Source organism: Pristiophorus japonicus, chromosome 22, assembly GCF_044704955.1.
Source record: "Pristiophorus japonicus isolate sPriJap1 chromosome 22, sPriJap1.hap1, whole genome shotgun sequence".
NCBI lineage: Eukaryota > Metazoa > Chordata > Chondrichthyes > Pristiophoridae > Pristiophorus > Pristiophorus japonicus.
Window position 1 is genome coordinate 45,282,204 of NC_091998.1, and position 23,312 is coordinate 45,305,515.

At 46.7% G+C, this 23,312-nt stretch overlaps 1 protein-coding gene across 2 annotated transcripts in view; it reads right to left on the reverse strand.

Annotated features, from left to right (window-relative positions):
* LOC139235009 (transcription factor COE2) overlaps positions 1-23,312 on the reverse strand; it is a 329,707-nt gene that overhangs the window by 49,756 nt on the left and 256,639 nt on the right. For both annotated transcript variants that reach the window (XM_070866082.1, XM_070866081.1), the window contains exons 10-11: positions 22,050-22,176; positions 562-650 (exon numbers count right to left, since the gene is read on the reverse strand). In XM_070866082.1, the coding sequence (XP_070722183.1) occupies positions 562-650; positions 22,050-22,176 (216 nt within the window). The remainder of the gene's footprint in view (positions 1-561; positions 651-22,049; positions 22,177-23,312) is intronic.

Here is a 23,312-nt window from a genome sequence, read left to right on the forward strand (position 1 = left end):
GCTGAGAAAATTGTGGACATCATGGAAGGACGAGATTGCGCTTGCGTTGGCTAGCCCTTCATGGTCAAATAGCTCTCCGCTGCTCCCGTGTCTGCGGCAGCACCTCCCAAACCCGTAACCTCCACCACCTAGAAGGACAAGGGCAGCAGGCGCATGGGAACACCACCACCTCCACGTTCCCCTCCACGTCACACACCATCCTGACTTGGAAATATATCGGCCGTTCCTTCATCGTCGCTGGGGCAAAATCCTGGAACTCCCTCCCTAACAGCACTGTGGGAGCACCTTCACCACACGGGACTGCAACGGTTGAAGAAAGCGGCTCACCACCACCTTCCCAAGGGTAACTAGGGATGAGCAATAAATGCCGGCCTTGGTAGTGACACCCATGAGCTTTCAGGACAGGGGGGTACATGTTGGAAATTTCGCCCTTTCAGCCTCTGAAGCTTCTTAGGTTAGTGTGTGTCTGCAATATTTGGATCAGAATCTAATGTAAAATAACACACCGCGTGTAGGTACTAATTTAATTCTGCAAATAGTGTAGAATGTAGTTATACTAACCTTTGCTAGTCTCTCTGGGTCACCTGGGTGCCTGGGAATGACCTTCTGCAGCCTTTGGAATCCGTAGTCTATTGTGGGCTCATTCAGGGCTGTGGAACCAAGTGAGAAATTAATCATTTCAGCTTTACATTTTGAATGATATTAAGCAATGCGCACCAGAACATCAAGCTCTCGTGATTTTTTTTTGGATTGAGAAGGCAAAAGTGCAGGACGTCACCATTGCAAAGAGTCAGAAAGAAGATGAAATTAATCTAGAAATACTGCTTGGTTCGAGTTCGGGGATGACTTAATTTCACTGATGGGATGAATGAAATAAAGACTTGCGCCAAAACAGAGTTAATGTCTCAGGTCGACAACCTTGTGACAGAGTTCTGTTGAACGTCATTGAGCTAAAATGTTAACCCAGTTTCACTCTCCACAGATGCTGCCTGACCCGCTGACTATTTCCAGCATTTTCTGTCTTTATTTCCGATTTCCAGCCTCCAAAGCATTTTGCTTAAATACTTTTGAAGTGTGGTCACTGTTGTAATGTAGGAAACGCGGCAGCCAATTTGCGCACAGCAAGCTCCCACAAACAGCAATGTGATAATGACCAGATAATCTGTTTTAGTGATGCTGATTGAGGGACAAATATTGGCCCAGGACACCGGGGATAACTCCCTGTTCTTCTTCGAAATAGTGCCATGGGATCTTTTACGCCCACCTGAGAGAGCAGACGGGGGCCTCGGTTTAACGTCTCATCCAAAAGACGGCACCTCCGACATTGCAGCGCTCCCTCAGCATTAAAGGAATCAAGGGATAGATTGGGAAAGCGAAGTTGAGGGTGAAGATCAGCCATGAAATCACTGAATGGCAGAGCAGGCTCGAGGGGCTGTATGGCCTACTCCTGCTCCTATTTCTTATGTTCGTATGTCTGCAACATGGAGAGGATGGGTCTTCTGCCTTGGCTTAGTCCACCAGAGGCCCTGCTGTAGTCTGTATCCTATAAATCTGGCTCGCTATACAATCCCATTGCCACACTGGTGGCGTACTTGGGCGATAATAGTCCAGTTTAAATTTCCCCTGTACCTTTAAATCTGTCTGTAGTAACTGCAGCCAGGAATTTACAGCTCAAAGGAGACCTATAGAATTAGCTTCATTACTTAGTCAGTACCAAGCAACATAAACAACCAGAACCCTGCGTGGGCAGGAAACTATCATCAGGAGCAATGCAAGTCACCTGCCTCCATCGCACTGACACTCCAATGGGCTTATTTGGGATTGGAGGCACATCGCAAGGAAAAACCGGGGAAGTGGCGCTCATCAATCTCGGCTCTCAGCTTCACTGTTCCAGCAACCTAACTCACAAACACAAATTCCACTTCATTCACCAAGCAATAATCGGAGCCTGTACAGAAGATCGATAGCAAATAATTCTTCTCTTTTCAGTGTCTTAAGAATAGCTCTTGTGTTAATGAGGACTGTTCATAACATACATCTTCATCATCATAGGCGGTCCCTCGAAGCGAGGATGACTTGCTTCCACGCCAAAAAGGGATGAGTTCACAGGTGTTTCAATGAAGGACCTAATATTCCAGATCCTGAACTACATCCTGAAGGGTGGAAGATGCCTGTGCGTGGATTTTTTAACGTGGGGTGGCCGTTGCACACCAGCCACCACACGGGCTTGACAGAGCTAGGTCTTGGTCCAGTGGCAAGGGTTAACCAGGATTACTGGAGACCTGCTCTGCTGTACGGACCTAGTGCGCACACATATTGCAGCGTGGGCTAGGCCGTGGTGCTCCTGGGCCCACGCCGCTTCAGGGCCCCGAACTCACGCCTCCCCTGGGCCCCGGTCACTTCCCTCTATAGACTCTTGCTGCTCCTTCGCCCCTCCTGCTGTGCCTTCCCGCACTGCAGTCAGTGACCTGGCTTCGCAACCGTCGCCCTCCTGTACCAGCATGCGCTGCTCCCTGCAGTGGTATGCTGCCGCATGCTGCTCCCTCCAATGGTCCCGGCCTGCTGATGGTCTTACAGGCTGGGACTGCGCCGATTTCTGGGCCGGGCTGCCGCATGCTGCTCCCTTTAACACACACAGCTTGACTGGCTAATGCCCAGAAGACCCAAGTGCCCAAATTATTCCCCCGTAAGTTTAGCAGTCGCTGAGGGGTATGGCGTATATACAATCCAGGTAAGTTAAAAAAAATCACAAATCTAACTGCATGTTGCTGATCGAATCAATTATCACCCTCAACTGTATCAGTCCCCATTTGACAGCTTGCCTCAGGGGCAGCATTCAAGCCCCACGGCAAGACCTGAGTTACCTAATCCAGCCTGACACCTTTCATAGAAACATAGATATTTACAGCGCAGAAGGAGGCCATTTCAGCCCATCGTGTTTGCGCCGACCGACAAAGAGCCGCACGCCCTCGGTCAACAGCCCTGAAGGTTACATACAAACCCATGAACAATGGCGGAAAGGTAAAGAGCACCCAGCCCAACCAGTCCGCCCCACACAACTGCGACATCCCTTACACTGAAACATTCTTCACTCCACCCCAACTGGGGCCATGTGATTTCCTGGGAGAGGCAAAAACCAGATAAAAACCCAGGCCAATTGGAGGAAAAAATCTGGGAAAATCCCTCTCCGACCCACCCAGGTGATCGAAACTAGTCCAGGAGATCACCCTGGCCTTTTGGATGAGACATTAAGCTGAGGCCCTGCCCGCCTGTTTATGCGGACATAAAAAATCTCATGACGCCATTCAAAGACGAGCAAGAGAGTTCTCCTCATGTCCTAGAATCATAGAATGATACAGCACAGAAGGAGGCCATTCAGCCCATCGTGCCTGTGCCGGCCGTTTGGCCCTTGTCATTTGTCTCGTTGCTTGTAGAGGGGGCTTGCAGTGCGCACATTGGCTGTTGTGTTCGCCTGCACAAAAACAGTGAACTTTCACAGGCTGTGACGTAACTTGAGACATCCTGAGGTTGTGAAAGGCGCTATATAAAGGCTAGTTCTTGCTTTCTTTGTGGCAGCGTTTTGAATCACATAGTTCTTGCTGTCTGAACTCCCTCCCTAAACCTCCTCACTTGGCTATTTTCCGCCCTGCCTTTTCAACCATGCTTTTGGTCCCTGCCTAGTTCTCCCAATACCACCCAGTGCATTGTCACCAAGGGGGAGTAGCTTTTATTATATGTTAAAGATGCTTTACAAATCCAAGTCATTTGTGTTTTTCTTCCTCCAGTGTTTACTCCTCTCTAGAAGGCACTGGCTCTTGTTGTGGTGCAACAACAACAACTTGTAATTATTTAGCACCTTTAACGTAGTGAAACGTCCCAAGATGCTTCACAGGAGTATTCTGCAATAAGAATTTGACACCGAGCTGCATAAGTAGAAATTAGCGCAGGTGACCAAAAGCTTGGTCAAAGAGGTATGTTTTAAGGAGCGTTCTGAAGGAGGAAAGAGGTAGAGATGTTTAGGCAGGGAATTCCAGAGCTTGGGGCCTAGGCAACAGAAGGCATGGCCACCGATAGTTGAGCGATTACAATCAGAGATGCTCTGGCAGAATTAGAGGAGTGCATAGAAACATAGAAACATAGAAAATAGGTGCAGGAGTAGGCCATCCGGCCCTTCGAGCCTGCACCACCATTCAATAAGATCATGGCTGATCATTCCTTCAGTACCCCGTTCCTGCTTTCTCTCCATACCCCTTGATCCCTTTAGCCACAAGGGCCATATCTAACTCCCTCTTGAATATATCCAATGAACTGGCATCAACAACTCTCTGCGGTAGGGAATTCCACAGGTTAACAACTCTCTGAGTGAAGAAGTTCCTCCTCATCTCAGTCCTAAATGGCTTACCCCTTATCCTAAGACTATGTCCCCTGGTTCTGGACTTCCCCAACATCGGTAACATTCTTCCTGCATCTAACCTGTCCTGACCCGTCAGAATTTTATATGTTTCTATGAGATCCCCTCTCATCCTTCTAAACTCCAGTGAATACAGGCCCAGTCGATCCAGTCTCTCCTCATATGTCAGTCCTGCCATTCCAGGAATCAGTCTGGTGAACCTTCGCTGCACTCCCTCAATAGCAAGAACTTCCTTCCTCAGATTAGGAGACCAAAACTTAACACAATATTCCAGGTGGGGCCTCACCAAGGCCCTGTACAACTGCAGTAAGACTTCCCTGCTCCTATACTCAAATCCCCTTGCTATGAAGGCCAACATACCATTTGCCTTCTTCACCACCTGCTGTACCTGCAAGCCAACCTTCAATGTCTGATGAACCATGACACCCAGGTCTCGCTGCACCTCCCCTTTTCCTAATCTGCCGCCATTCAGATAATATTCTGCCTTCGTGTTTTTGCCCCCAAGTGGATAACCTCACATTTATCCGCATTATACTGCATCTGCCATGAATTTGCCCACTCACTTAACCTGTCCAAATCATTCTGCAGCCTCTTAGCGTCCTCCTCACAGCTCACACCGCCACCCAGTTTAGTGTCATCTGCAAACTTGGAGATATTACACTCAATTCCATCATCCAAATCATTAATGTATATTGTAAAGAGCTGGGGTCCCAGCACCGAGCCCTGCGGCACTCCACTAGTCACTGCCTGCCATTCTGAAAAGGATCCGTTAATCCCGACTCTCTGCTTCCTGTCTGCCAACCAGTTCTCTATCCACATCAGTACATTACCCCCAATACCATGTGCTTTGATTTTGCACACCAATCTCTTGTGTGGGACCTTGTCAAAAGCCTTTTGAAAGTCTAAATATATCACATCCACTGGTTCACCCCTGTCCACTCTACTAGTGACATCCTCAAAAAATTCCAGAAGATTTGTCAAGCATGATTTCCCCTTCATAAATCCATGCTGACTTGGACCAATCCTATCACTGCTTTCCAAATGTGCTGCTATTTCATCCTTAATGATTGATTCCAACATTTTCCCCACTACTGATGTCAGGCTAACCGGTCTATAATTACCCGTTTTCTCTCCCTCCTTTTTTAAAAAGTGGTGTTACATTAGCAACCCTCCAGTCCATAGGAACTGATCCAGAGTCGATAGACTGTTGGAAAATTATCACCAATGCATCTACTATTTCTAGGGCCACTTCCTTAAGTACTCTGGGATGTAGACTATCAGGCCCTGGGGATTTATCGGCCTTCAATCCCGTCAATTTCCCTAACACAATTTCCCGCCTAATAAGGATATCCTTCAGTTCCTCCTTCTCACTAGACCTTCGGACCCCAAGTACATCCGGAAGGTTATTTGTGTCTTCCTTTGTGAAGACAGAACCAAAGTACTTATTCAATTGGTCTGCCATTTCTTTGTTCCCCATTATAAATTCACCCGAATCTGACTGCGAGGGACCTACGTTTGTCTTCACTAATCTTTTTCTCTTCACATATATATAGAAGCTTTTGCAGTCATTTTTTAATGTTTCCGGCAAGCTTCTTGACATCTCGGTGGGTGGGAGGAGGTTACAGAGACAGGGAGGGACGAGGCCATGGAGGGATTTGAAAACAAGGTGCCAACTGTTCCCTGGTACTCTATCTCAGCAGCGTCTGACCTCGAGCGAGTAACAGGGCTGGCGATTAAACAAGGAGGGGCAACATAACCGAGCCCAGTCCTGATCACGCGACATCCTCACACTCTCATCTTCCGGCAGGAGTCCTTGAATAGGAACCACGGTTAATTTCCCCTTCCCAGCCCAGACGCGGCGAAGACCAATGCAGTAAACCGAGACGCAGGATGAAATGATCGAAATCAGCACAGACCCTGGGCTGGAACCTGAGATCTTCCTGCGCGCACTGCCATTATCAACTCAGCCCCCAGGGCCTGCCCTAGTTTTAAAATCATTCCAGCCTTTCGACATATCATGAATGCAAGAATCGCTGACTGAACCTCCTCCCATTTTATTGTCCTGTCGAATACCACGTTTCCCTGTCGAATTCCTGTCGATGTTGGAGCACGGAAGCACTTCGCCTGCCCCGAAAAAGTTGCAACAACTTCAGAAAGAAGATGAACAAAAAAGCTAAGTAAGGGAAGACTATTCATTAAGAGCTTGCTAACAATTTCCAACAATTCTCTAGGTGGTGATTTTAATGTTACTGAGAAATATATCCTTGCAAGTAATTTAATAATTCACCAGTGGGAGGAAATGCCAGTGGCAATTACATCATCAGAGAATGTTCATCATCCTGTTTGGGATACTTGCAGGAGAGCTTGCGGTGATAAAGGGCTCCCAGGAGCTCGGGCATGTGGTGCTGGAGGTGAGGGGAGGAGGGGGGAGGGTTTAGTGCTGTTCTGCTCCTTGGGTCCATTGTCCTAATAAATTACTGCCTCCGCAACATACAGCTCACAGATGGAGCTCAGCAACACAATAGCAGCTACACTCCAGTGGGAAATTAGAGAGTTGGAATGGGTAACCGCATTTAACCCCTTCTGAGACCCAGGGTAGGTCCATGGCTGGCTGTGGAATCTTGTGGAGAATCAGCGACCTGCTTCTGAGCCATGCTCGCCTCCCCCCCCCCCCCCCCCCCCCCCAGCCCCCAGAAAGAAAAGATCAGGAAACTGTTTCTAAGCAACCTGATAGGATTGATTGATTGTGGCGCTTAAGCATTTCGGTTCTTCCTCTGCTCAAAGCAGCTTTTGTGTGTTCTTATTACTGCCATTTTTCTCCCTTGTTTTCTGGCTCCTCTTCTGAAGGCACTGGCTCGGGCTGGGGTACAGTTTCCCAGTTGCCGGCAGCCTGCCAGCTCCTCACACAAGTGGCCATTCTTCGAGAGCGAGACTAGACGCCGAATGTCAGCGGGCCCACGCATCTGTTCAGGGCATCACAGCAGAGCCTGTTCCTGCCCTCGCCTGCCACCGCAGCAAGGTCACCTTCCCCCGGCAGGAGGGTGATCAGGAACAGTAACCCACATTTTATTCTCCACTCCATAACCCACGGAAGCGGAGACCAATTTGAATCGGCCTCGCTGCTACTCTGGCCACGTTCAACTAATTCGCCATTGGGTGACCCCAGGGTGTTCCTGGCATTGCTCCAGCTTCCACGGTTTCATTGCAGAGTGTGCTCACGGCTCTTAGTGCGAGTCCTCGTCACACGTGCTGTGCCGTTTCAAGATCCTGTGTTGGGAGACTTAAAACAAATCTGTGCCTATATATCTATTGAGCTGCTGTTTCAGTATAAGGGGTGTCGCAGTTGTGTGAGGCAGACTGGTTGGGCTGGGTGCTCTTTGCCTTTCCGCCATTGTTCATTGTTCGTAGGTTTATATGTAACCTTCGGGGCTGCTGACCGAGGGCCGTGCGGCTCTTTGTCGGCCGGCACGGACACAATGGGCCGGAATGGCCTCCTTCTGCGCTGTAAATTTTCATGTTTCTGTGTCAGCTATTTGCAGTAACTGAACAGGGCCTATACTCTCCGGCGTTTAGAAGAATGAGAGGTGATCTCATTGAAACATATAAGATTCTGAGGGGGCTTGACAGGGTAGATGCAGGGAGGATGTTTTCCCCCTGGCTGGAGAGTCTAGAACCAGGGGGCATAGTCTCAGAATAAGGGTCGGCCATTTAGGACTGAGATGAGGAGGGATTTCTTCACTCAGAATCTTTGGAATTCTCTACCCCAGAGGCTGTGGATGCTGACTCGTTGAGTATTTTCAAAGCCGAGATCGATAGATTTTTAGACTCTAGGGGAATCAAGGGATAGGGAGATCGGGCGGGAAAGTGGAGTTGAGGTCGAAGATCAGCCATGATCTTATTGAATGGCGGTGCAGACTCGAGGGGTCATTTGGCCTACTCCTGCTCCTAATTCTTAGGCCTTTATGAACAGATCGCCAGTGGCATTGCTCATGGCTGTGCTATTGTGAAGGGAGTCGATGCCCTCCGCTCCAGTGAAAGAATTTGAGAAAGAAGCTTTGAAGAGTACACCTCTGAGATTAAATGTGTGTGTATTTGACTGGTTGCTAGTTCGTAAATAGTGTTTCTTTATCCATTGCAGGCAGATTAAAAAATAATACGTCCTGTTTAAATATATTTCTATGAATACTCATTGTTTTCTGCAAAAACAATTAAAGTCATCATCATCATAGGCGGTCCCTCGAACGAGGATGACTTGCTTCCACGAGTTCACAGATGTTTCAATGAAGGACCCGATGTTCCAGTCCTGAACTCCAATTGAGGGGGTGGAAGATGCCTGTACGTGGATTTTTTTAACGTGTGGTGACCGTTGCACACCAGCCACCACACGGGCTCGACAGAGCTAGGTCTTTATCCAGTGGCAAGGATTAACCAGGACGACTGGAGACCTGCTCTGCTGCGCGGACCTAGTGCGCGCAGATATCGCAGTGTGGGCTGGCCCGTGCTGCCCCTGGGCCCTCGGATCTTCCGGACCCCGTGCCCTCATCTGCCGCATCTCCGCCACAATCTCTCGCCGCTCCTCCGCCACAAACATTCGCCGCACCTTCGCCATGATACCCCACCGCACCTCCGCACCAAATATTCGCCCAACCTCCGCCTCTAGCTACCATTTGATAGCAAGATTCTAATCCCCTTCAGTTTATTGTTCTCCATCTCACTGTTTTGTTCTCTGTTCTACCACTTTTTATTTATCTGTTTCTGTCTCTTTCCCCCTATGTCTTTCGATTCCTCTGCTTCCCAAAATATAAGTCACCCAAATAGTTTTCCTGTCAAATCTTAACCCAAGAAGGGTTCACCTTGTTTTCAAGCCTTTAGGAAAAAAAAACAAATATTACTGCTGTAACCTCTGTGTCCTCACACTTCACGTTACACTGTACAGATTACCTGCAATAAGATGGCACATTCTCTGGAAAATGAGAGGTGATCTCATTGAAACGTATAAACTTCTTACAGGGCTTGACAGGGTAGATGCAGGGAGGATGTTTCCCCGGGCTGGATCGTCTAGAACCAGGGGTCACAGTCTCAGAATAAGGGATCGGCCATTTTGGACTGAGATGAGGAAAAATTTCTTCACTCAGAGGGTGGTGAATCTTTGGAATTCTCTACCCCAGAGGGCTGTGGAGGCTCAGTCGATGAGTATATTCAAGGCTGAGGTAGATATTTTGGATACGAATGCAATCAAGGGATGTGGGGATTGTGCAGGAAAGTGGCGTTGAGGTAGAAGATCAGCCATGATCTTACAGAATGGCAGAGCAGGCTCGAGGGGCCGAATAGCCTGCTCCTGCTCCGATTTCTGATATTATTACCACTGTGTTGATCTGTTAAAAATAGGAACTGAATAGAAACTAGGCTGCTCAGAAAAGGGATCTAATGGTAAATGTTTTTAGATACTTTTTTGCATGTAAAATGCATAGCTAAGCTGATTAATTTTCTTGTATTTTTTTTAATTGTCTTTATTATGTAACAAAGCCTTTCTGCGGAGCTTGGCTTGGTGGAGAACCCAAGATGGCTATTGAAAGGATTTTCAAAAAAATATTTGGAGTGAGTCATCTGTTTCTTCTAATTGATAGCTGTTGTGGACTGCTGACTTTTTGATTGGAGGTTTGTTGAAATTGCTAACTGGTAGTTTTCATTGTTAATTGCTGCTTGGGTATTAGCAATGTGCCATGCCGATTACAATGTGATTTTGCTTTTTATTACAATCGAGTGCATGTGTGATTGAAAATTTGCATCTGGGAAAGTGTAACTCCAAAACGTCACCGACGGACAGGAAATGCACAATTTCTATACGGTCCGTTCCTGGTTACAAAAATGTGCACGTCACAAAAGTCTTGCATTTATATAGCACCTTTCACAACCTCAAGATGTCCCAAAGCACTTTACAGCCAATTAAGTACTTTTTAAAAATTCATTCACGGGCTGTGGAAGTCACCAGCAAGGCCACCATTCATTGCCCATCCCTAATTGCATTTACTAGTACGGTAACATAGTGGTAACGTCACTGGATTAGTAATCCCGAGGCCTGGACTAATGATCCGGAGATGTGTGTTCAAAGAGATTTAGATAGGTTAAGCGAATGGGCTAAGGTTTGGCAGATGGAATACAATGTCGGAAAGTGTGAGGTCATTTACCTTGGGGAAAAAAAACAGTAAAAGGGAATATTATTTGAGTGGGGAGAAATTACAACATGCTGCGGTGCAGAGGGACCTGGGGGTCCTTGTGCATGAATCCCAAAAAGTTAGTTTGCAGGTGCGGCAGGTAAGCAGGAAGGCGAATGGAATGTTGGCCTTCATTGCGAGAGGGATGGAGTACAAAAGCAGGGAGGTCCTTCCGCAACTGTACAGGGTATTGGTGAGGCCGCACCTGGAGTACTGCGTGCAGTTTTGGTCACCTTACTTAAGGAAGGATATACTAGCTTTGGAGGGGATACAGAGACGATTCACTAGGCTGATTCCGGAGATAAGGGGGTTAACTTATGATGATAGATTGAGTAGACTGGGTCTTTACTCGTTGAAGTTCAGAAGGATGAGGGGTAATCTTATAGAAACATTTAAAATAATGAAAGGGGTAGACAAGATAGAGGCAGAGAGGTTGTTTCCACTGGTCAGGGAGACTAGAACTAGGGGGCACAGCCTCAAAATACGGGGGAGCCAATTTAAAACCGAGTTGAGAAGGAATTTCTTCTCCCAGAGGGTTGTGAATCTGTGGAATTCTCTGCCCAAGGAAGCAGTTGAGGCTAGCTCATTGAATGTATTCAAGTCACAGATAGATAGATTTTTAACCAATAAGGGAATTAAGGGTTATGGGGAGCGGGCGGGTAAGTGGAGCTGAGTCCACGGCCAGATCAGCCATGATCTTATTGAATGGCGGAGCATGCTCGAGGGGCTAGATGGCCTACTCCTGTTCCTAATTCTTATGTTCTTATGTTCTTATGGTGACCTGACTAATATTTGTCCCTCGACCCATATCACTGAAACAGATTATCTGGTCATTATCACATCGCTGTTTGTGGGAGCTTGCTGTGCGCAATTTGGCTGCCTCGTTTCCTACATTATAACAGTAACTACACTCCCCTGCTCTTCTTCAAAATAGTGCCATGGGATCTTTTATGTCCACCTGAGAGAGAGCAGACAGACTTTAATATCTCATCCAACAGACAGCACTTCTGATGGTGCTGCACTGGAGTGTCAACCTAGATTTTGTGCTCAAGTCTCTGGAGTGGGACTTGACTCAGCAGCAAGAGTGGTACCCACTGAGCCACAGCCAACACTCAAAGCGCTCATGTTGATCTCAATACATAGAATTATAATGTATTCATTCAAGCTGGGAAGCTGTACTGAAACTCAGGGGTGTTCAAAAAAATGAAATGCAAGATTTTTTCCTCAGTTTTACTTAATGGACAGGCTCCTCATTGCTGGTAAAAACTTGATGGTCCTACCTCTACTGCGAAATTGGTCAGAGAGAGTCGTAGCAAAGTGATAAGTGTTGCCCATTGACTGGCAGAAACTTGATTTGAGTATAGGAGCAGGGAGGTCTTACTGCAGTTGGACAGGGCCTTGGTGAGGCCACACCTTAAATATTATGTCCAGTTTTGGTCTCCTAATCTGAGGAAGGACATTCTTGCTATTGAGGGAGTGCAGCAAAGGTTCACCAGACTGATTCCCGGGATGGCAGGACTGACATATGAAGAAAGACTGGATCGACTAGGCTTATATTCACTGGAATTTAGAAGAATGAGAGGGGATCTCATAGAAACATATAAAATTCTGACGGGATTGGCCAGGTTAGATGCAGGAAAAATGTTCCCGATGTTGGGGAAGTCCAGAACCAGGGGTCACAGTCTAAGGATAAGGGATAAGCCAGTTAGGACCAAGATGAGGAGAAACTTCTTCACTCAGAGAATTGTGAACCTGTGGAATTCTCTACCACAGAAAATTGTTGAGGTCAGTTCGTTAGATATATTCAAAAGGGAGTTAGATGTGACCCTTATGGCTAAAGGGATCAAGGGGTATGGAGAGAAAGCAGGAATGGGGTACTGAAGTTGCAATGATCAGCCATGATCTTATTGAATGGTGGTGCAGGCTCAAAGGGCCAAATGGCCTGCTCCTGCATCTATTTTCTATGTTTCTATGTTTCTATGAAAGAAATAACTTGCATTTATACAACATCTTATCAGGCCTCTCATGTTGTTCCAAAGCGCTTCACACGCAACAACAACTTACACTTATATAGCGCCTTTAACGTAGTAAAACGTCCCAAGGCGCTCCACAGGTGTGTTATCAAACAAAATTTGATACTGATCCACATAAGGAGCTAGTACGGCAGAAATCTTGGTCAAGGAGGTAGGTTTTAAGGCGCATCTTAAAGGAGGAGATGGAGATAAAGAGGCGCCGAGGGAATTCCAGAGCTTAGGGCCCAAGGCAGCTGAAGGCACGACCGCCAATGGTGGAGTGATGTGCTCGAGGCCAGGATTGGAGGAACATAGAGAATGTGGAGGATTATAGGGCTGGAGGTGGTTACAAAGCTAGGGAGGGTCGAGGCCTTGGAGAGGCTTGAAAACAAGGATGAGAATTATAAAACAGCGATACATTGAAGTACCGTGGTTATTTCTGCATAGGTAGCTCACAGCCATTTTATACAAAGCATTAACAGCAATGAGGTGAACGACCAGTTAATTTATATGTTGGTTAGGGGAGGAATGTTGGCCAGGATACAGGAACAGCTCCCTGTTCTTCTCCCAATTGTGTCATGGGATCCACATGACTCAGACCCCACCGCGACAGCTGGGGAATTTAAATTCACTTTAACGTTGCTCCGACAGTGCAGTGCTGAACTGGAGTGTCAGCATGGATTAGGTGCCCAAGTCTTGGAGTGGGGTTTAAACCCATAAATTTCTGATCCAGGGATTAGCAACTGCCAACTGAGCCAAGCTGACAGTATTGGGAAAGTAACAGTCGAAATAATAGCCTATATGTTATTTCAGGCAGCATTCTATATCCTTGGCAATAGTCCATTCACTTCCTCTGCAGCTCTTATGTGACTGCTTTCCTCTGTGCCAACACCTCCTTAGGTTGCTTTGAGAAGATATTTTCAGATGTATTTCGAATTTTCAGAGACTAAGGAAATCAGAGTAAAGGGAGCAGGCTGTATTTCTGCCGGAAAGTGAAGAAACTCTCAGGGCTGGAGGCTGACATTTCACTACTGGAACCCAGGTTTAAAAACCAGCTGAGATAAGATGAAAGCTTTTTCTTTCTGTTGGGTGTAAAGGCCCGACATGAAATGAGTTTCAACTCAGTTACCAGTGGGTGTGTAACCATGTCAGAAAACTGCTTCAACAAAGTTTGGCCAATCGAAAGTCGAGAGCAAGCAATGAAAGTTGGAAGAAGGGGAAAAATGTAATGAAGTCGGAGTCATCTACTGAGCTTTGAGTTAAGCCAGAGGAAGTCTTGCTCTGCATCTAACCTGTGCTGTACTTGGCCACAGTATATTTGAAAGGCCAGTGTGGAGTGAGTTTGCTCTGTAGGTAACCCTGCCTTTCTTCCGCGGGTATGTCCGAGCCAGGGTGTCCCTGGAGATGGAGCATGCGGTGTGCTCATGGCCTTCCGCGAGAGGTGGGCACCAGAGGGGCTGAAGTGCATCATCACTCCCGGCAACCAAATTTTAATTTGATTTGTTTAATGGCCAAGGTTTAATTTGTGACTTTGTCGATTCTGGTGTCCCCTTTTAAGAGGCACTTGATTTATAGTTTTACTTAAAATAGTTGCATGTAACCTGTGTTGCACCTGAGCTGCAAGTGTTTAACGGGGAAGAACAGAGGAAGCTTTACTATAGAAACATAGAAAATAGGTGCAGGAGTAGGCCATGCAGCCCTTCGAGCCTCCAGCACAATTCAATAAGATCATGGCTGATCATTCACCTCATGTTATTAGAATAGAATATTTATTACAATAGAATAGATTCTATTCTATGTTACGAACTCATGTTGTACCTGAACGGCAGTGTTTGCCGGGACAGTTCAGAGGGGACTTTACTCTGTATCTGAGCTGTGCTGAACTGACCTGGCAGTGCTTGATGGGGCAAGACAGAAGTAGCTTTACTCTTTGCCTAACCTGTACTATACCTGGCTTGGAAATACTGATGGGTCAATGTTGGGAAAGCAGATGATTTATCTATTGATACAGCATGAGTGGCCAGTTGAAATCTAATCGAGGGGTTCGCATGGTCCTGTTGGAATAATCCCGTTGTTTAAGGGTTAACTGGTCGCTGGTTTACTTCTGTTGGTGGGAGCTATTTCCCTGGATTTGGGATGCCTGGAAAGCAGAACTGAAAGAGGAAAATGAAAGGAATTGGCCAGCGCGTAGTACTGAGCTGACATCATCCTGTGCAGCCAGAGAGCGGGTCTGTGGTCACCTTGTTCTGTGAGTTCGCCTTTGGGATCCCTTGGTGATCTCTTTCAAGCTAAATAACTTTGGGATTAAGATATCTGCAACATATGCTGCATGCTGTCGACTCACTTGTTGCCCCTTGGTACCTGGCTGGAGTAACGCAGGATGAGCAGCTTTAATTATTGCGTCCATGTGCCATGTATTTCACGTTGGCAGCATGTGTGTGACTGTTCTCCTGTCAGGAGAACATGTTACACAGAATAACATAGAACATACAGCACAGAAACAGGACGTTCGGCCCAACCGAAGGTGTCCAAAATCATGAGGGGTCCAGACAGAGAAACTGTTCCCATTGGTGGAAGGGTCGAGAACCAGAGGACACAGATTTAAGGCGATTGGCAAAAGAACCAAAGGCGACATGAGGAAAAACTTGCTTACGTAGCGAGTGGTTAGGATCTGGAATGCACTGTCTGAAATGCAGACTCAATCGTGGCTTTCAAAAGGGAGTTGGATAAGTATCTGAAGGAAAAAATTTGCAGTGCTATGGGGGAAAGGACAGGGAGAGGGACTAGCTGAAGTGCTCTTGCAGAGAGCCGGCACGGGCTCGACGGGCCGAATGGCCTCCTTCTGTGCTATAACCATTCTGTGATTCTAACCAGTCCATGCCTGTATTTTTGCTTCACTCGAGCCTCCTCCCATTCTGCCTCATCTAACTTTATCAGCATAACCCCCTATTCCCTTGTCCCTCATCCAGCCTCCCCTTAAATGCATCTGTGCTATTCGCCTCAACCACTCCCTGTGGCAGCAAGTTCCACATTCTCACCACTCTCTGGGTAAAGAAGTTCTTTCTGAATTCCCTGTTGGATTTCTTGGTGACTATCTTATATTGATGGCCTCTGGTTATGCTCTTCCCCACAAGTGGAAACATTCTCTCTGCATCCACTTTATCAAAACCTTTCATAATTTTAAAGCCCTCTATTAGGTCAGCCTCTCCTCATTGATGAAAAGGCCTAATAGAATCTGAGGTAACTTGTTTGTTTTCTCTGTCCGTGTTGACCGTTGCTTTGTTAGATCCTTATGATGTGACAGTAAGACTTGCCTATACTCACATGTAATAAAGGCAAAGCCATTGTTGTCGATCTTCTGTGATTCAATGCGTTGTCTGATGGGGAACACTGACAGTGGTGCATCTATTCCCCAGTGGATTTTCAGGATCTTGCGGAGACGTCGTTGGTTGTATTTCTCCAGCACTTTGAGGTGTCTACTGTATATGGTCCACGTCTCTGAGCCATACAGCCCTGTAGACCATAAGCTTGGTGCCAGATTTGAGGTCCTGGTCTTCGAACACTCTTTTCCTCAGGTGACCGAAGGCTGCGCTGGCGCACTGGAGGCACTGTTGGATCTCGTCGTCGATGTCTACTCTTGCTGATAGTATGCTCCCGAGGTATGGATAATAGTCCACGTTGTCCAAGGCCGCATCGTGGATTTTGATGACCGGGGGGCAATGCTGTGTGGCGGGGTCAGGTTGGTGGAGGACCTTTGTCTTAAGGATGATCCCCAGCATCGACGCACTGACCACACTCGACCAGCTTCGTTGGGCAGGCCACATCGTCCGCATGCCCGACACGAGACTCCCAAAGCAAGTGCGAGCCCCAGGTGGGCAGAGGAAACGTTTCAAGGACACCCTCAAAGCCTCCCAGATAAAGTGCAACATTCCCACCGACACCTGGGAATCCCTGGCCCAAGAACGCCCTAAGTGGAGGGCACTGAGCACCTCGAGTCTCGTCGCCGAGAGCATGCAAAAAACAAGCACAGGCAGCGGAAGGAGCGTGTGGCAAACCAGACTCCCCACCCACCCTTTCCTTCAACCACTGTCTGTCCCACCTGTGACAGAGACTGTAATCCCCATACTGGACTGTACAGTCACCTGAGAACTCACTTTTGGAGTGGAAGCAAGTCTTCCTCGATTTCGAGGGACTGCCTATGACAATGATGATGATGATAATGGGAAACTTCCATCTCTCCATAGCTTCACTCCACCTTATATGAGTGAACTTCTCCAGCCATATTTCCCTCTGTGCACGTCCGCTCCTCGGAGTCCATTTTGTGGCTGTTCTCTGCTTGCTGTGCTCCAGCATTGGAGGTGGATTAATCAATCACTATGCCCTGTCTCGTGGATTATTTTTCCCAAACCACTTTTCTCTTCGACCTGCCTGCAACTGCTTTTAAACACATCTCTTTGTATCTTTGATCCCTTTCTCTTCTCTGACATCACGGCCAATAAATTCCCCGTTTATCTCTCTGCGTTGTAAAGTGTTCTGATATCTTTTTTTACATGAGAAGCATTATAGTAGTTTTCTAACTTTCTGTAAGATGACCCCCAACTTAGCCCACAATATCTAGGCTCAATCCTGCATCTTTTGCTCCGGATTTGACTCCTAACATTCACGCTGATGATAATAGGATGTGAAATGTTGAAACTCTGTTTGATGTTTCTGCACCAAATCCTTAAAGTCTCCGAAATGCTAAGATTGTAAAAGGAACGTCTATCAGGGCTTTTGTTGTCAATTTCCAGACTCGTGGCTGCACTGTGACATTTTTTTGCTGATGTGATGTTACACAACTCCTACTGGCTATTAAATACTCGCAGTGTACCTGACGTGTAGGAATCCAGTTCGTTGGACATGTTCATTGGACATGTTCGTTGGACATATTCAAAAGGGAGTTAGATGTGGCCCTTACAGTTAAAAGGATCAGGGGGTATGGAGAGAAAGCAGGAATGGGGTACTGAGGTTGCATGATCAGCCATGATCTTATTGAATGGTGGTGCAGGCTCGAAGGGCCGAATGGCCTACTCCTGCACCTATTTTCTATGTTTCTATGAATCCTTACATGTTTGTTGCACAGTGTCTATTCTTTAGGTTCTTGGGTTAAAGGAAAGGGTGCAACAGATAGGTAAACTTCTCCTGCGGGAGATGCCCTCAGGAGAAAAGTGCATTTTAGAAAGGTAAACTCCCTTGGCACGCCAAAGGTTAAACTATAAAAATCATCTTTCATTGTGACATCCCCCTCATCAAATTAAATGGAAAGTGTATCTTGAATTCCTTGTCATATTTATATTACGTTTTATTTAATAACTACAGGATGGCATGAAGTTAAATATTTGACAAGCTGATGTGCTCATTGGGGAATTGAACTGAGAGCAGCTCGGTGAATATAGTCAATACTATACTTAGCATCACTTAATCCTCCATAGGGAGTGTTAAGGTTTGCTTTAGGACTTTAATAATGCAAATTTCAACTGGAAGAAAGTCAACTAATCCATACACGATTGAGCCTGAGAAAGCTTCGGCATTATCCTGAGAATTGGATTTGTTCCCACAGCGATCCCAGTATTGTTTCCATCGCCGCACATTTTTCCTGTCACTTTCAGTCACTCGTTGTGTATATATCTAAATATATAATAGAGTGCTCCTCTGTCTCTGTTTCTCTTTTGTTGGTATCTTGAGGGCTTTATTCTTTACCACAGACACTTTGCTGTTATTATTTCTTTGTCTCCGCCCCCTTGCTTGCTGTTGCACACTTTCCATCTATGCCTCTGTCTTTGTCTTTATCTCTCCCCATTTCTATCACTCTCCAGGCACTTGCTTTAATCTCCAACTTATTGGTAATATTGCTTTGAAAGTGTTCTGGGCCGGTACGTTGGCACATAGGTTCTAGACTCAACTATTCCAACGCTCTTCGGGCCACACTCCCACCCTCCCTCCTCCCTCTCTAAATTTGAGCTGATCCAAAACTCTGCTGCTTGAATCCTAAATCGCACCAAGTCCCATTCACCAATCAATCCCTGTGCTTGATGACCTACATCAGCTCCTGGTCTGGCAGCGCCTCGATTTTAAAGTTCTCATCCTTGCTTTCAATTCCCTCCTTGGCCTCGCTCCTCCCTATCTCTGCTACCCATTGAGATCACTGCGCTCCTCTAATTTTTGTGCATCCCCAATTTTCATCGCTCCACCTTTGATGGTTGTGTCTTCAGCTGGCTGGACCCTAAGCTCTGGAATTTCCTTCCTAAACCTCTCTACCTCTCTCTCCTCTTTCATGACGCTCTTTAAAACCTAGCTCTTTGACCAAGCTTTTGATCACCTGTCCTAATATCTCATTATTTGACTCAGTGTATAAATCTGTGTGCTAATGCTCCTGTGAAGCGTCTTGGGACGATTTACTATGTTAAAGGCGCTATATAAAAGCTAGTTGTTGTTGTTATCTATTTCCTTTAAATACACAACCAGAGAAATAGTAAAACCAATTGCATTCATATAGTGTCTTTCATGACCACCAGACGACCCAAAGCGTTTTACAGTCAATTAAGTACTTTTTGAAATGTAGTAATGTAGGAAACACGGCAGCCAATTTGCACACAGCAAGCTTCCACAAACAGCAATGTGATAATAACCAAATAAAATCTGTTTTGTGATGTTGATTGAGGGATAAATATCGGCCAGGACAATTGAGTGCAGAAAGGCAGAGTGATAGAACCACAACTTGCAGCGCCTATGTCTTACAGCATTTATTTTAAGTCTCAATAAGAGACATGTGCTCAGAAACATCACCCTTTCCATCTCTCTTCAAAAGATAGTGTTGTGATATAAGCTTCTCCCCCAGAGGCAGTGAACCCTTGTTCTGAGCTGGCTTTCCAAGCCTGGCTGCTTGATGCTGCTGGCTGCCATTTTTATGACTGGGGAATAATGGGTGTCTGCTTGGGGGAATCTGTCGCAGTCATGTTGTGATTTTTTTCCCCCTAACCTGCCCGAGTGCAGCTTTGGACATGTTCAGTTATGTCGGTGCTGTAAATGGCACTCTGAAACATTCCCACACTAATATCAACCGTGTCTCAGTCCCACTGCGCTGTGTTCATTGTCTCCTCTCTCGGGGGCGGTGTGTTTATATTACAGGGCTGTAGTGGACCTCTGTCATGGGATCTACTCCCAGGTCAGTTTCAGTTCGGTGTAGCACGGGTCAGTTTCAGTTTCTGAAGCACAGGTCAGTTTCTGTCTTTAGCATGGGTCAGTTTCAGTTGGGTGTAGCACGGGTCTGTCTTTAGCGCGGGTCAGTTTCAGTTTCTGAAGCGCGGGTCAGTTTCAGTTTCTGAAGCGCGGGTCAGTTTCAGTTTCTGAAGCACAGGTCAGTTTCTGTCTTTAGCATGGGTCAGTTTCAGTTTCTGTAGCACGGATCAGTGTCTGTTTTAGCGCGGGTCAGTTCCCGGTGGCTGCACCCCGTGTTGTAAACGCTGGGACACTTGGGGAGCGCATTATCCCAAGACGGAAATGCGGATCTCTGAATGTGCCGCCAGGTAAATGAAGCAGTTTCGAGGATCTGCCCAATATATTTACCACACTCCATTAAACGGTCGGTTCCAATCTGTCAAGTTTCCAGATCTATTTTTCCGCCCGCCCTCCGCTCGGAGTAACTTTTTAATGTGGAGTCCTGTTGGACATCACCCCAGCGGCCGGCACCCCCAGCAGTTGCCTCTCCATCCTGCACAGTGCAACCAGCAGCCGACTGGACAGTAAAGCAAGTGAGCGGCACATGGCAGTGGGATGGAAGCGGTTATTAAAGCGCCCTGAGCTGTTTGTATTTGAGGAGTGCAATAGCACATTTTGTGCCGGACGCATTGGGGCTCCATGCACCTTGACATTTACAGCCCATGATTCGAATGTCAATGGCTTCTTTCGCCTTGATTGATGTCGGCTTATAGAAACATAGAAAATAGGTGCAGGAGTAGGCCATTCGGCCCTTGGAGCCTGCACCACCATTCAATAAGATCATGGCTGAGCATGCAACTTCAGTACCCCATTCCTGCTTTCTCTCTATACCCCTTGATCCCTTTAGCCGTAAGGGCCACATCTAACTCCCTCTTATACTCACCTATCTTTGTAATCTCCTCCAGCCCAACATTCCTCTGCGATCGCTGCGGTACTCTAACTCTGGCCTCTTACACATCCCTGATTTTAATCGCTCCACCATTGGTGGCCGTGCCTTCAGCTGCCTGGGCCCTAAGCTCTGGAATTCCCTCCCTAAACCTCTCCGCCTCTCTACCTCTCTCCTCCTTTAAGATGCTACCTCTTTGACCAAACTTTTGGTCACCGACCCTAATATCTCCTTATGTGGCTGAGTATCACATTTTGTTTGATAATGTTCCTGTGAAGTGCCTTGGAACGTTTTACTACATTAACGGTGCTATATAAATACAATTTGTTGTTGCCAAGGTTTGCAGCACCCATTCACTGATGTTGGCGAGAGGAATGGTGGTGGAAGCACCTCTGCATTTTACGTCAAAATGCCAGGATTAGGAATTGCTTCCAAATTTCAGACGCACAGTATTGGCATCAAGCCTTCCTTTAATCAATTCTAGCACATCAGAGCTGAAGAATGTTCCCTCTACTCCCATCATTGTCCTACAGCCCTGATCTCAGAAAAGCAATCCCCTATTGCACTATTGCGGCATATTACAATTTCCCATACCAGTCACCCTGTGGTCTTTGAACCACATTGTTCATTTAGCATCCATTAAAAGAAAAAAGGCTTGCATTTATATAGCGCCTTTCACGACCACCAGATGTCTCAAAGCACTTTACAGCCAATGAAGTACTTTTGGAGTGTAGTCACTGTTGTAATGTGGGAAACGCGGCAGCCAATTTGTGCACATGCAAACAGCAATGTGGTAATGACCGGATAATCTGTTTTAGTGACGTTGATTGAGGGATAAATATTGGCCAGGACATCAGCATAACTCCCCTGCTCTTCTTTGAAATAGTACCATAAGATATTTTATGTCTGAGAGAGCCGACGGGGCCTCAGTTCAACATCTCATCTGAAAGACAGCACCTCCAACAATGCTGCACTCCCTCAGCACTGCACTGGAGTGTCAGCCTCAATTTCTGTGCTCATGTCCCTGAAGTGGGACTTGAACCCACAACCCTCTGACAGAGAGGTGAGGGTGTTACCCACTGAGCCACAGCTGAATTAAGGGTAATTTTGGGCTGTGGGACAACTGGACTGAGGCTACCCTCGTAGCCCGCAGACAGAAGAGACTTTCAAGCCATTACTCCTGTCCTATAGGCGTTCACCCCACTGCACCACCCAATTCCCCGACCGTTTTGTGAGAGTCCTTTCACCATGGCGAGAAGCAAACCCACCTGTGTAGATGAATCTTCCAGGGGCCCCTTTGCAAAACTGTTTGGACTTGTAGGACAGTGTGACCTCCACGACTCCTGGAATGTGTCGAGGCGGAGTCTGCACTCGGATGGCATGGGGAGTAATCAGCTGAAAGGTACGAGAAAGAAAGACTTGGATTTATATAGCGCCTTTCATGACCACCGGACATCTCAAAGTGCTTTACAGCCAATGAAGTACTTTTGGAGTGCAGTCACTGTTGTAATTAAGGAAATGCCAATTTGTGCACAACAAGCTCCCACAAACAGCAATGTGATAATGACAGCAATGAGATAATGACCAGATAATCTGTTTTTTTAATTGTGGGATAAATATTGGCCAGGATACCACAGATAACTCCCCTCCTCTTCGAAATAGTGCCATGGGATCTTTTACGTTCACCTCAGAGGCCTCGGTTTAACATCGCTTTTGAAAAATGGTACCTCTGACAGTGCAGCACTCCTCTGGAGTATCAGCCTTGATTTTTGTGCTCAAGTCTCTGGAGTGGGACCTGAGCCCACAACCTTTTGACTCAGAGGCGAGAGTGCTGTCCACTGAGCCACAGCTGACACTGTGAAGGGCAAAACATTTGGGTATTACTGACGAAGCTATCCACAGCCCATCTCGAACTCTTCCAACATCTGACTCTGCTGCATGTGATTCTTGTGCTGATCATTACAGAATAGGTGATGATATAGGTAAAAAAAGGGATGAGGTCCGACAAGACGAATTTAGGGAGCTAGGAGCTAAATTAAAAAGTAGGACCTCAAAAGTAGTAATCTCAGGATTGCGACCAGTGCCACGTGCTAGTCAGAGTCGGAATCGCAGGATAGCTCAGTGGCTTGAGGAGTGGTGCAGCAGGGAGGGATTCAAATTCCTGGGACATTGGAACTGGTTCTGGGGGAGGTGGGACCAGTACAAACTGGACGGTCTGTACCTGGGCAGGACCGGAACCAATGTCCTAGGGGGAGTGTTTGCTAGTGCTGTTGGGGAGGAGTTAAGCTAATATGGCAGGAGGATGGGAACCTATGCAGGGAGACAGAGGGAAGTAGAATGGGGGCAGAAGCAAAAGATAGAAAGAAGAAAAGTAAAAGTGGAGGGCAGAGAAACTCAAGGCAAAAAACAAAAAGGGCCACATTATAGCAAAATTCTAAAGGGGCAAAGTGTGTTAGAAAGACAAGCCTGAAGGCTCTGTGCCTCAATGCGAGGAGTATTCGGAATAATGTGGACGAATTGACTGCGCAGAT